The 13914-nt window shown below is 41.1% G+C and overlaps 1 protein-coding gene across 1 annotated transcript in view; it reads left to right on the top strand.

The window, feature by feature from the left end:
- Window positions 1-6428: 6428 nt before the first annotated feature.
- ror1 (receptor tyrosine kinase-like orphan receptor 1) overlaps window positions 6429-13914 on the top strand; it is a 150249-nt gene continuing 142763 nt past the window's right edge. Inside the window, exon 1 of the mRNA XM_079506051.1 lies at window positions 6429-6937. Within this exon, the coding sequence (XP_079362177.1) occupies window positions 6832-6937 (106 nt within the window). The 5' untranslated portion in view covers window positions 6429-6831. The remainder of the gene's footprint in view (window positions 6938-13914) is intronic.

Here is a 13914-nt window from a genome sequence, read left to right as displayed (position 1 = left end):
TGTTCCAGACTAAATAATAGAATAATTTAATTCATAGTGTGATTGTGTCGTAATTTAGTATCAGCAGGAAGGAATATATTATTGATAGAATATCTGATTTCTTCTATTGTAAGTCAATGGAAGCAACAAGGATCTAAGTGGTAAGATACTGATGAGGAAGTAAAAAGTTACACTTTAGGCTTTATTGAGTTGTGTTGTTTGAGAGAGGCCAGTGGGCCACCACTGGAGGCAGAATGTAAACATTGTACAATGTAAACAAAACCTGTCTCCAAAGCAGGACCATGTAACACTGAACAGGTACATGCCCGGGATCCACGAGGGGCTCAAGACACTGCACTATGACCTTGACACATACAAAGAGCCTTCTTCATGTTACTCTGATGATCACCCATATGTCCACTTAAAACCAAGACCACTACTGACATGCAACACTAGTATTTACAATATGTTGAAAGATCCCTGTTAGAAGCGAATGCCACACTTTCTATTCCTGTGTTTGAACTCTGAACTCCAAGCTTGTGACCATGAATGATGCTATCCTAAAGCCTTTATAGTGGAGCGATGTACATTCTGGGAAATGAATAGGGTTTGACAATGTTTTTGACAGGGCACGTGGGGATAGCAAAGTGCCAGATAATCAGGAAAAGCACAACTGTAGAAGTAGAAGTTGTAGAACATCACCATGAATCACCACCACCTTTTCCCTCACCGTTTCCTGGGCCTGTTGCAGTTGAAATGTACAGGATGATCTGTGAGGCCATAAAAGTGTTTAGAGCCTGTAGGAGATGAATAGGAGCGTTTCTGACCACACACTGAAAGTGAACACAGCAGAACGGAGCCTGGACGGCATCCACAAACCACTCCATCCTTTCTTCCGCCTGGCTCTCAGTCAATGCACGCTGAGGAGACACTAGACTTCAGAGGCCCATTGTCTTCTCGGGTGTATTTTTGGTGGGGAATTTTTTGGCTCTTATTTTAGGATTTCATGGAAGAGAGGAGAGAGTAATGTTACTGAAGATGTAGTCTCTGCCAGTAATACTCAGCACATGTGAATCTTTTCAATTAGAACTGTGTGCAGTCAGTAGGGTTGAGATGCATTGGGCTTAACAGTAACAACAGCTTGTCTTTTTAGCTCTGCTTACAAATACTTGATATTAAATAAATGCTGCTGTGCTTAGACTGTATTTCACAACATGGGAAATGAATGGTTCAGTGTCAAACTCTTGGGAAACAACCAAATTAAACAAGATAATCTCTGTTTGCTGTGGATGCTTGACAAAGAGATAACCGTTTTCTAACATATTATCCCTCAAACATAGTTTTTCTGCGTGGAAAGCATAGAATCAGTAATCAACTGACCAGAGCCAATGGTACAGAAAAACTACAATTCATTGCCCCCTTACATCCAGGACACCCTGTCCCTATGAAACCCAACATGAACACATTGCAATGTGAGTCTGTGACGTGTTTTTTGTGAGTTTGTAGATCAGCTGAGCTAGTTTTTAAATAGGGCTTAATTGGTTAATTGATAATATATATTAATAATATATTGGTCTAGAGAACTTGTGTTAAGCGCAAAGTTACCTACCTCACAGAGTTCTCACAGACTCATAACAATTTTAGCAAGTGTTTTGATTTAAAGGCACACAAAATCCTGTAAACAAAGGTAATGCTGTTTTTATCCAACTGCAATGTAACACGTCCCATCCATCAGATTTGGATGGTTTTTATGGACCAGATGCCTAAACTGGCTGCCTATTAGGAGCAAGCTCATACTATAATGCAACGTGTCAAATTATTGCATCACACTTGCCAGTTAACAATTTAAAATAAATAGTACATAACAATTAGACTGGAATATCTGAATACATGGGGGTCTGGACTGCTAACTAACAAAACCGTTACTTTGCAGTTACTGCTATATAACTGAAGACACAGTGTGACACATTGCTTGTTCAAGTTCAGTTTCAGTTTCCTCCCACAGTTTTGACAAAAAATATAATACTTGTAAGACACACACTGTTACTGTTTACAATAACAGTGTTGCAATGAGGTCTGCTACTTCTGCCTTAGTTTGCCAGTTGATCACTAATAGTAGCCTGACACTCAGCCAGAATTTCCATTTGCAACAGATTTTTCTTTTTTTTAGCAGTGCCTCCGTTCCATTACGGAGCTATGTGTGTCCCTATGTATGTGTACGTGTCCCCGTATGTGTCCCAGCACGGAAAGCTGCCCCACAATAACTCGACAGGTTTCGGAGGTGGGAAGGCTCGCCGGAACCAGGCTGCCCCCCTGGGCGCGTTCCTGGGGGTCTGGATGTTGCGGGGACCCCCACACGGTAACTCTGTCATTTCTCGACCGTTTCGGACGTGGGGCGGCTCGCTGGAACCGGGCCGGCCCCCTGGGCGTGTTCCTGGAGGTCTGGATGGTGTGGGGACCCCCCGGTGACCCCCACGCGGTACGCTCACTTCACACAGGTGTGATTGTCTTTTTTTTTGGGGTGGATGGGTGTGTGACAATTATAGGGCTGGACGCAGACAACAATAATTCAGTAGCCATCCATTAATAAACCGATTTTTGGGGAGATATGATGATTCTAGAAAAATTAGGCTAGGGTACAAAAATAATATATAGCAGATCTACAATCTCACATCGCGTGAATGGGCTATTTTCTTACACCATTGTACAATAACGTATATAAATAGAAAATAATCAAAAGTTACAGGTTACAGCCCTAACCCTTAGGGGTTTAAAGACACTTTTAGTCCTACATAGTGGTAACCAATCACCTGATTACCACCATATTGAAGTGCAACTCACATGTTTGAAGGGCATGCGGATGGGCAGGGGAATGAAGTCAGTGCAATGAGATCACTGCTCTCTGTCAGCCATTTAATGATGCCTCAATTGAGGCGGAAACTATCTTATTTTATCTGCTGATTGAAGATTGTACAAAGTGCTAACACATTTCCAAGAAATAAGAAAATATAAATGGATGGAAGGATACTGTGATTAAAGTCATCTGAGGACCTGAGAAGCAACAGAGAGAAAGAGAGAGAGAGAGAGAGAGAGAGAGAGAGAGAGAGAGAGAGAGAGAGAGAGAGAGAGAGAGAGAGAGATAACAAAGTGAGTGCAGCAGATTTGAAAGTCCATCAGCACCCGCATCTCTTCCTCTCTTTTACTAACTGGGACGTGATCAGAGGTTACGTCAACTTTGAAACAAGGAGCTGCCATCTGCTATGTGTATCATACACTAGGAAGCTTGAAGGATCAGCTCTTCAAAAGAGGCCTCATTAAGGTTAGATGAGTTTTTCTGTGCATGGCTGGAATTCAAATCTACTTTCGGAAACACAATGATGATTGAGCCCCTTCTCGTCCAGAGCCTGTATTGGAAAGAAAACAGTGAAAACTGCAGCTTATTTTGCCGCTTAATTTACAAATAGGTATTTCACTGAGCTAACATATGATGTCCATCACCTCACACATAGTCTTGCAGTTTAATTTGCAATTTAATTTGTTTCACTTTCAGTTTTTTTGTGATATTGTGTGTGAGCACAAGCCCTTTGTTGTAATATGATGATGTGACATCACACACCCATGCACAAACTCACGCACGTGCGAACACGCACACACACACACTCAGTGTGTTTATTCCAGAGTGTGTGGAGATGTAGAGTCACAAGACAGTCTCCAAATGCTTTGCTCATCGATCTCTGACTGTCTGCCAACACAAGACTAGTAGAGAGGAAAGTCCCTGGAATTTCTTCATCCAAACACATGAATCATTCATTTTAAATGACTTTTAAATTACCGGTATGCATTTCTATGCAGAATAATTTGCGATGGGCCTGGTCCAGGCACCTAGGCTGGTAATGCAGCCTGACAGCGTGTCGCAGGTTCGAGTCCCGAGCCCAACAACCTTTGCTGCGTGTCTTCCCCCCCATCTCTCTCCCCCTTTCCTGTCAAACTACTGTGAATCTATCAATAAAGGCAAAAAAGCCAAATAAATATCTAAAAAAAACTAAAAACTAAAACAATAATCATTTGCGATGTGTACAGTAATAGAATAATCTTACATTTCTAGATTGCCAAACAACTACTAATGACGAAAAATAATAAGGGCAACTGCGTTAAAACACATTACTGTACCCAAATGCTTTTGCCCTTCAGCCAAGAGTCCAAAATGAAAATGACATTCAGATGGAGCCAAACAAGCGATGGCCAGGAAGGCCTGAGTTTGGTTAACTTTTCTTATAGTAAATGGAATAAGTGTAGGTTACATACTGGAAGTTTTAAATATTAAAAACAACTTGTTGTTATACCCAACATATGTACAGTACATGCATGTCCTTGCTTGCACTATTTTGGTCCCACTGACAACAGAGGCTCTTTTTGTGTGAATTAATACATTCATTTTTGTTTGGTCTTTTCTGTTTATAGTCCTCTGTCAACTTTTGTATATATATTTTGTCCTTCTTCTTGCAGTATATTACCATATCTTGATAAAATTTCATTAAAATGTTGACCACAAATAATAAAAAGAATTGCAGTTTCTGTATACATTTTAAACTAGCTAAAATACTGGAAACCTGGAGTTGTAAAATCAGGCCATGCCATTGCCACCTTGTAACAATCATAACTCTGACCTTCAGTTCCACAACTTCGCATACTCACTCGCACTGGTGTAAAATAACTAAGTACATGTACTCAAGGGAATAGTCATCCAAAAAATGATTAATTTTGATTAGAAAATAGCAGATCTACAAGCTTGTAGATTGACTGTTTTCAAAATATTATATATATATTCTGCACAATGAGTTTTACTTTTAGTACTTTAAGTATATTTTATGCCGATACCGTTGTACTTTCACTTATACATTTTGAATACTTCTACTTGAAACAGAGTATAGCCTATCTACATTGCAGTAGCGAATACTTCTTCCATGCTGACTTGTTATCTCCAGACTCTGGTCTGCACCTCTCCAGGGAAGCACCTCACCTGAGGGGGTCAGGGATGATAGGTTTTGATCAGGGGCTTCAGAAGCCAGCTGGGGGCCTGTGGGCATCTGTCTGGGGATTGACGAGGCACAGGGAAATAAGAGGTGAAGCCCTGATTATTGTGAGTCATGAGCCTTCCCAGTACCATCACTTCAAACAATCGGATAAGCACTCCACACAGTAAAATCCTCTGTGTTGATTTGAGTCTTGGTGTACAAATGTAACCAAATAGACCCACCCTCAGAGTTACAAATGTATAAATTAACACAGGATGCGTGCATGCGTGCGCCCGCATGTGTGTGTGTGTTTGCGTGCATGCGTTATGGTGGATGAACATTGTGTATTGCGTAAATCTGAATGTAAAATGTCCAGTGGTGGAAAGTAACTAAGTACATTTACTTAAGTACTGTACTTAAGTACAATTTTGAGGTATTTGTACTTTACTTTTTATATATATTACTATTTTATATAATACTTTTACTTCTACTCCACTACATCTCGGATCAAAATATTGTACTTTTACTCCAATACATTTATTTGAAAGCTTTACTTACTAGTTACTGTATATTTGGGTTATTATCACAAAACATACATTGACCACTTCAGCCCTAGGCCATACATTTCAGGCATTTGAAAATGCCTGAAATACATTTGCATTTGAAAATGCCTGCCTGAAAATGTGTTGCGATGGGATGCATTGTGAGCTTGTAGATCTGCTATTTTCAAAATTATACATTTGAAAACTTGAAATGGGACATTCTGCATATTAAATGAGTACTTTGACTTTTGTTTTTGGTACTTTAAGTACATTTTGATGCCAAAACTTTTGTGCTTTTACTCAAGTAGGCCTACATTTCAGATCCAAATCCAGACTTTTACTTGTAACGGAGTAGTTCTATATTTTGCAGTATTGATACTTTTACTTAAGTAAAACATGTGAGTACTTTTTCTACCACTGGTTGAGTCATATACCTACTGCTACATGAGCGAGAGTGCTGTCCCAGTGTTGGCAACATGATGAAAGTGTGTACAGTACAGTAGCCTACTACAGTACAGTATGTCTATAGTAGTGGTAGGCCTACATAACACCCTGCAACTCTTGCAAGCTGTGGAGTCACTAGAAGATTAGAACAACCATTTTTGCTACACCTGGTCTTTGCTTTGACAAACCATTGACTGGGCTGTATACATTTAAGAGCTGGCTTCAGACAGTTCACCTTTTGATTAATTGAGGAAGTGTACTTTCCCTCCCAAATCAAATCGGGCATGAGGAGGCTGACATAACCAACCGAATGAGAAATAATTGAGAATGAATGTTCCTATCTATAAGCAAATGAATTGCAGTTGTTATTTACATTTCTGGGGTGGTTCCACGGTAAGTTGAGACGCCAGCCGTGACAGTTCCTATAAGCAACACGGGGTGGCGACACATGGCGTCCTAATCAGAGCCAGGTGGCTCAGTCACGGCGGAGAGGAGAGTCGCTCACAGCAGCACATTATTTTGGAAGCGTGGTGCTGCGCTCACACAGCCTCACAGAGGGGGAGAGAAGGGGGAACGTCAAAGTATCCGTGGATCCAGTGAGTGTGTGTGAGAGAGAGAAACAAGCAGAGACGGAGAGTGGAAGGACTCCGCCGCGGACTTGTTGCTTCTGCAAGTTTATTGTGACTTTATTTTCCATTTGAAGCGGCAAAACAGAAAAGACGGACCCGGCGAAGTCGTCACAGATCTTGCACTTGATTTTATTTTTGTCACGGAATTGCATTTGCAGACGTGCTTAACGGTGGTAGTGGATGTAAAAAAGGACTAGCGTTAAAAAGCACAGAGCAGGAGGAATGTATCCAACTTGGGCAACAGTCACACGCCGTCTGAGAAGATGTCAGAGCAGCGTCCTCTGGACCTTCGTGCTGCTCCAGATTGTGCTGGACATGAACGCAACTGGTAAGAATTCATAACTATCCTTGCTTTTTCCCCCTGTTGTGGGTCTTTTCCGATATTTGTTTATGTATTGTTGTACCCCCTGTCCCCCTCTGCGTTTCATTTTCGCACGCATGATGATCAATGAATCATCCCATAATGCAACGTGTGATAAATATCCCAAAAGTCCACAATTCTGTGTCTTTCATAATAAACTGCCCCGGCCCCCAACATGCCCCCCCCCCCCCCTGCCGCCGACTCATGCAAATGATCTTTATTTTTAAGCTCTCTTGCCATTGTCCCGTGAAGGCTCTTCACTGTGAGGGGTTGGAGAGAATCCATTCACACTGACTTGACTGAGTTGACTCCATTGAGAGACAATAGTGGCCTTAACTAGTAGAGGCAGATAACTAGCCCTCCCTCGGCTGGATGGCAATTGTATTGACCCACTTAACAATTCAGTTCAATTTAAAGATAACCAATGCATGCATATAGGCTTAACACGCTTTAATGCATAAACCAAGAGACGCACTGTTTGGTTTGCACATTTAGTTTAATGCAACTTCCATCACTGAGTTTAATTGATTCATAGGCCTACGTTTCCTTACTGATGTTATAAACTATTGGTGACTCATGGATATATATTTTTAAAGGCACTTCACAGTAACGCAATGGGTTATAATGACAAATTATAGTAAATAAATACAGTAGCATAGGACATTAAATTAGGGAAAGTTTCTCACTTATTGCCTCAGTATGTTTGCATGAGCAAGTGTGAATTGTGGTCAGAAGTTGTTGCAGCTTTTATTTTATATTTTTGTCTAGGCCTACACGATGTTCTGTAGTTGTGCTTCATCCTTCCACTTGGGCGGCAGGCTAATGTCTTTTAAGTTTAACAGGAAGAAAATATGACACACGTCACCCATTAGTGTATAAATTGCCCACCAAGCCTTTAATATAGGCTTATACGTCTTTTTTCTTAATTTTTTTCTTGATTTGTGAAATAAATCTTTGCTCTCTTTCCGGAGGGGGTGGGCAAGGATTCTCTCTATTCCGAGATGGATAGTGATGGATTATACTCCGGAGGATTTGTCAGGGTCTGTTTGGATTATCATGGTCCTCCCTAAATGCTTTGGCTGTTATTTACAGTGAAGGTGTATACTGTACAGACTGAATTTAATACAAGCTGAGCCTTACTGGCATGGCCCCACTTTCTTCATGTACTCTCTCTCTCTCTCTCTCCTGTCTCACTTTCACTCTCCTGTCTCACTCTCACTCCCTTTTACTTTTCCTCTCTGGGCCAAGAAGAATGTTAATCCATGATACGTTGACTGGATGAGTTATACATTTTTCAGATAAGGTTTTTATGATAGAACATCCAGGGGGAGATGCCAACTCCTTGTAACTATTATGGAGTTACCGTAGATGTGTGGAAACAACCGTGCATCCTCCCCTCATATTGAAATTGTCTTTGTTTAAAGGGATTTACTGGGTATACGTCACTGACAATTTTAGAAAGTTTACTCTGTGTGGCCTAAACAAAAATCATTTCATCTTCTTATGCTTGAAAGTAAAGTCCCGTCTTCGTGTCTCTACGGCTACGCAATCTGGAGCTGATCAAATTGTGTCATTAAAATAATCTGAGGCCTTGTGACAAACATTTCACTGTATACTTGTATGAGCATGTGATAAGTAAAACCTCTTGAATCTTGTGACTACTGTACAGTCCACACAGTTTAATTATCTAGTGAATGGAGCAGCACAGCATATGCCCTGATATGATATATGATCTCTTACCGGTAATTCCTTGTAGCTGATATGGGAGTGGATATTTATGATCAAGAACAGCCTGGCAACTGTGCAGATTTGGATTGGTGCGTATGGGGCCAATGAGTAGGAATGTACAGTAAAGTACAGTAGACTCACTCCCAAGTCTGGAAAACAGTTCTGGCAGCGACACGGTCCTTTGAAGAAACATGTGTATAGGAACCTTGATGTATTAGAAAGTCATGTCCCTGGTGTCATCCTTTTCTTTACTGTAATTGGCCACATTGTTGACCAGTTTGTTGAAAATTGTTTGGTGTTTTCGTCAACTCTGGCCTGGACAAGTACAAAACAACCAATGTGTTATCGAATATACTTAGGTGTCACATTTTTTTATATGGGGTTTCACTAGGACACCAGCTATGCGATTCTGTTTTTGAGAGATTCTTCCCTTTTTAATAACAGTCAGGCAGGCTATAAATCATGCTGTGTGGAGCTGCCTCAGTGCAGATTTCATCAAGACACACTGTTGACACTAAAGGCACTTTACCTCTGGAGGGGGACGAGGGGGAGACTCCTCTGCACTCTAGGCTGGGTCTGTAAGAGCTTGTCCTTCTTTGTGCTTTAAAACTGTCTAACACAGTCGGATATTGAATGCTCCCGATGTGGAGGATGACAAAGTCTGTCATGTCTCCTAGTCATGGTATCATAAATTTGGTTACAAATAGATTTAGGGTGAGAAAAATATAAATCTGCTACTTCTTCTCCTCATTAAGTGTGGGCCACAGGCCATGGTAGTTTATCATCATCCTGGGAAAGGCAATGGGAACTGTTCAGGTCTGGCCTGTGTGGTATAACTATTAAATACATGGATCTGCTCTGTTTCAACACTCCAGCTATGTGCAGTGCGTGCTATGCTAACTCAAGGCATCAAGTGGTGTGCAACTGCATCCCTAAAAGTTTTTTGGCAGACACTGAAGAATGTAGCAGGAAGGAACTGTATGTGTGAAACAGATGGATGTTTTTATTTTATTTAATCTTTTTTGGGATGAGTGTGGGGGATTTTTGTTGTGTTTTATGACAGGTTGATTCAATTTTGAACATGTGAAAATGTCAAGAAAGCCATGCACCCTCATTTAATCAACACATAAAGCCATAAATCATGGTTTCTGAACTCCGTTTTATGTCACAGATTTAAAACATTGGTGTAAACCATGTCATGCATTGGCAATTACGTACTTCCCATTTGTTATTGAGCACAAGACTTGCCAAGCTTCAGTTTGGTTCATTGTTGCCAGAGGGCAAACTAATTTGAAGATGTTGCATGCATGCTAATTGTTAATTGATTTATAGCCAGCTAGTTAGTGGGCTATGTTGTTTCTCCTCCCATTTTAATAATGCAATACAAGTTTAATATCTTAACAGAATTTCCCCAAAGCATAGCAGTCTCATCTATTTGGGAACGCAAGGTGTGGAGAGTATTAGTGAACTCAAGATTGATGCTTGTAAATGGCCCAGTTGTTTTAATTTTCATTGACTTGAGGGATGGGAATGTACTGATATAATATGGCCAGTGTTGAGAGAATAATTTTCAAACATTACCCAACAGTTTAGTGTTTTGTTTTTTGTGGATGTACAGTATTGTGTCGGTGTACTGTGAACCTCTGTGCTTTTTATAGGTGGTGAAAAGTTGAAAGTTGCGCTCTTTGCAGGAGTGTTCTCTTTAGTTTATTCTGCTTGCCCAGTGCCACTGCCTATATGGAGATTGGATAATGCTTGTTGTTGTGGTCAGGGTTCCCTGGAGAGGCAGTGATTCATTGTAGGCTAAATATACTTCACTCAGATCCTCGTTTGAGATGTTTGATAAAGTCTCTACTGCTACAAACTGAAGCCAAGCATGGAAACCCCTTTCCTGCAATTTACTGTCTGAACAAGAGGTCAAGTCATGGCAGAAGAAAATCTCTATGGGATTGAGAAACTATTTTTTCAGTAAGAAATTATTTTGTAACGGTGTGACAATGATGACAGTGTGACACTTTAATGACTCTAATAGAGTAAGCCACATGATATGTATCACAGGCCTGTCATGGTTTAAAATACTGTAGGAAATGGCTGTGTAAAAAATATCCTAATTTAATTTCATTGTGACCACTTTTCATTGCAGTTTCATCCAATTACCACATTTGTCGGTCCTCCCTTACCAACGTTCTCCCTGACTTGATGCAAGGAGAGGCCATGCTACATTTCATTTAACAGAGGGCGGGATGAAGCATTGCCTTTTAAATTCCCCTGTATGTGTCACTGTAAATCTTTTTGAAACCCTGTTTGCATTGCATTAAGAGCTTCAGACACCCCCATCACAGGCAGACGGGCAGATCTCTCTCCATCCACAATTGCCTCTTTGTGCATGTGGAGCTCCTGCCCAGCTAATAAATACCACAACCTTTTATGGGCTTCTCAGCCAAAAAGATTAATATTGATATATATATATATATATATATATATATATATATATATATATATTAAAGTGTGCACAACTTATCAGTCAACGGAGAGGGATTTTTTCCCCCACCTAGATGCGCCAAGAGTCAGATTTCAGTCTGAAAGAAGAAGTCTTTTATGCATTCATAATTTTTCCTAGTTCCTACCGCATGTTCATACTTCTCGGAACATTTTCCCAATGAAGTACTAAACTATCATCACATAGCCAGAGCTGGAGACTGAGGGTAGCGGCGGTGAAATCATTTACTAGGGACTTCTCAAATGATTAATGATGCATGGGGCATCTACATCCTTTAGCTGGGCATTCCCTGTTCTGCTGTATTTTTGAGACAAAACTTGTGAATGTCAATAGAAAAAAAAACTGAAGGGCCAAGCTATAAAATGGATTCCCCAGTGCACTGCATGCCTTACACAAAGGTGTCATTTTCAGGATTTTAACTTTTAACGTAGGATACTAGGATATTTAGCAGAGGTAGATTGCCTGTTGTTTAGACTGAAGATGCTATAGGTCTGAAGTTTACCTGTTATACTAGTTCCTTTGAGGCACAACATTGTTCTCTTTGCACTCTACTTATGTCATTATTTTCCTTGTTTGTTGACTAGGGTTTATGATTACTCTGCTTACTCTGATCTTGTACTTGTAAGTGAGTTGCTCTGTCGGCCAAATGCCTAAACTGTAATTGCAATTCCAAGAAATATGGAAGTACGTTGTGGTCTTGTGTTACAGATTGTAATCACATTGACGGTGTTTGTGGATTCCTCTGTGTTTGGGATAGTGTACAGTTATCTGTCACACAGTACTACTTATTGTCTGTCGCAGCCCTTGCCACCACCACCAGTATGACGTCAAAGCCCTGGGAAACCCAAGCTCCTCTGCAGCCTTCTCATCTGGCTGGCACGCAACCACTGCTAGGCGCAGGCATTTTGTCTCTCTTTCTCTGTTGCCGTTAGTTTGTCACTTCTTCATAGTTTTAAAATCTTTAATCATTCTTGGGTCAGAACTCATAATACACATGCATGACCTCACAGACAAATTCTCTCTTCACTGTCAGTCCACTCTTTTGGCCTAGCTGTGTTTACTCAACAGCATTATGATTGAGAGGGGAGCAGACGCCACTCCATCAACTCCTGTTCTGCTTACGGTCAAACAACAGATTTAGTTTGTGTCCAACATTGGTATAAATGCTCCCACCCCCAATACGATTGATTGCAGATTTGAATTGAATTCTATCTCTTGTGCAAATTGTAGCTTGAGTTACCCTGTCCTGGTGCTGACTTTGTTTTTAAATTATAAAATAAAATGTCTTGTGATTATATTTGTCTGCCTCTGTTCTGCACTCTCTCACTGAGACTCCCCCCCCCCCCCCCCCAGCTCTGTGCCTGCCTATCCTGTCAAAGTTAAGTAACCACTAAGTTCCACGGAGATATTTGTATAAACTTATCACTCGACAGCTATAAAATAGCAAATCATCATATTTTGTTTTCCATATCCTGCTTCTTCAAAACTCACACACACTTGGCAGGTCTCTTTCAAATCCTTCATTTTCTCTGACCCCTCTCACTCTCGTTTTCCCTCAACTTTTAAATAATGTAAGTAGTACTTTCTTCTTACAGTTCTACCCAATGTATGGTGAGTACCTGACATACTGGCTTTCCACTGCTTAAACAATTGTTAAAACAGTTGTTTTAATTGCAGGAAATTACATTTTATGAGGCGTCCAGTGAGTGTGTGTGTGCGTGTGCGTGTGCGCGCACGCTTCTGACATAGGCCACATTAAGGAACAAATGTTTGTATGCCTTGTATGTGTGTTACTGAACTTAAGTTAGGATCGGACTGATTAGTGGAATACATAAGTTTAGAACTTTCCATTTGTTTAATACAGATGGAAGAATATTTGGCTCTTGCTTGAAAATTATAATCAGTTGTCATATTGTCTTAATCCCCTAGTAGTCTTGAATTCTTAGTCTTTTGAAGATTAGTACTACTAGGTTTACGTCCAGACAGTCTGTCATCTTGACCATACCTCTGCCCGCAACTGCAGAGGCTAGGGGTTTGAATGCTCTGGTGTTTTTGACTTGGCCACACAAACCCAATTGGCCATGTCCGCAGGAGAGAGGCTGAGCCGGGAGGGTGAACTTTGTTGCTGCACTAGCACTAGCGGTTGGTCAGGGTGCCTGTCACCAGGGGTGTTATATGAGGAAAAGGGTGTTCGTCATAGAGTTATCTTGCACTTGTAAGTGAGTTGCTCTGTCAGCCAAATGCCTAAACTGTAATTGGGATAGAGTGCGGACCGGGAGCGACAACCCCGCCCCCGCTATTCATTTCAATGGAAGTGGCTCAGTGGCGTTTTGAAGCACTACTATAGAACGCTCTACTTCTTCACCAACTGTTGGTCGTTAAATGCGAAAGTGCTACCGAGCACTCGATGTTAAACCCCAGCTCAGCTGCACAGGGTTTACGTGTGCTAAATTCACGGGCCGCCTGCAATTCCAGCTACGTCTTGGTGCCACCGTCTTGGTGCCACCAAGCCACCAAGCTACGTCTTGGTGGCTTCAATGTTGGCCTGCCGCTCTGGGGCTTAGTGTGCAGGAGCTGCGTCATTCCAAAGCCTACACGGGTTGTGCAAGGACGCGCTGTGATTGGCCAGTCGCTGTGATTGACAGCCTAACCCTAACCTTAACCTCAGTAAAACTATACCTAAACCTAACCTTAACCTCAGTAAACTTAACTTGCC

The sequence above is a fragment of the Electrona antarctica genome (genome assembly GCF_951216825.1).
Source record: "Electrona antarctica genome assembly, chromosome: 7".
NCBI classification, from domain to species: domain Eukaryota; kingdom Metazoa; phylum Chordata; class Actinopteri; order Myctophiformes; family Myctophidae; genus Electrona; species Electrona antarctica.
This window is presented reverse-complemented; position numbering and strand designations above follow the sequence as displayed.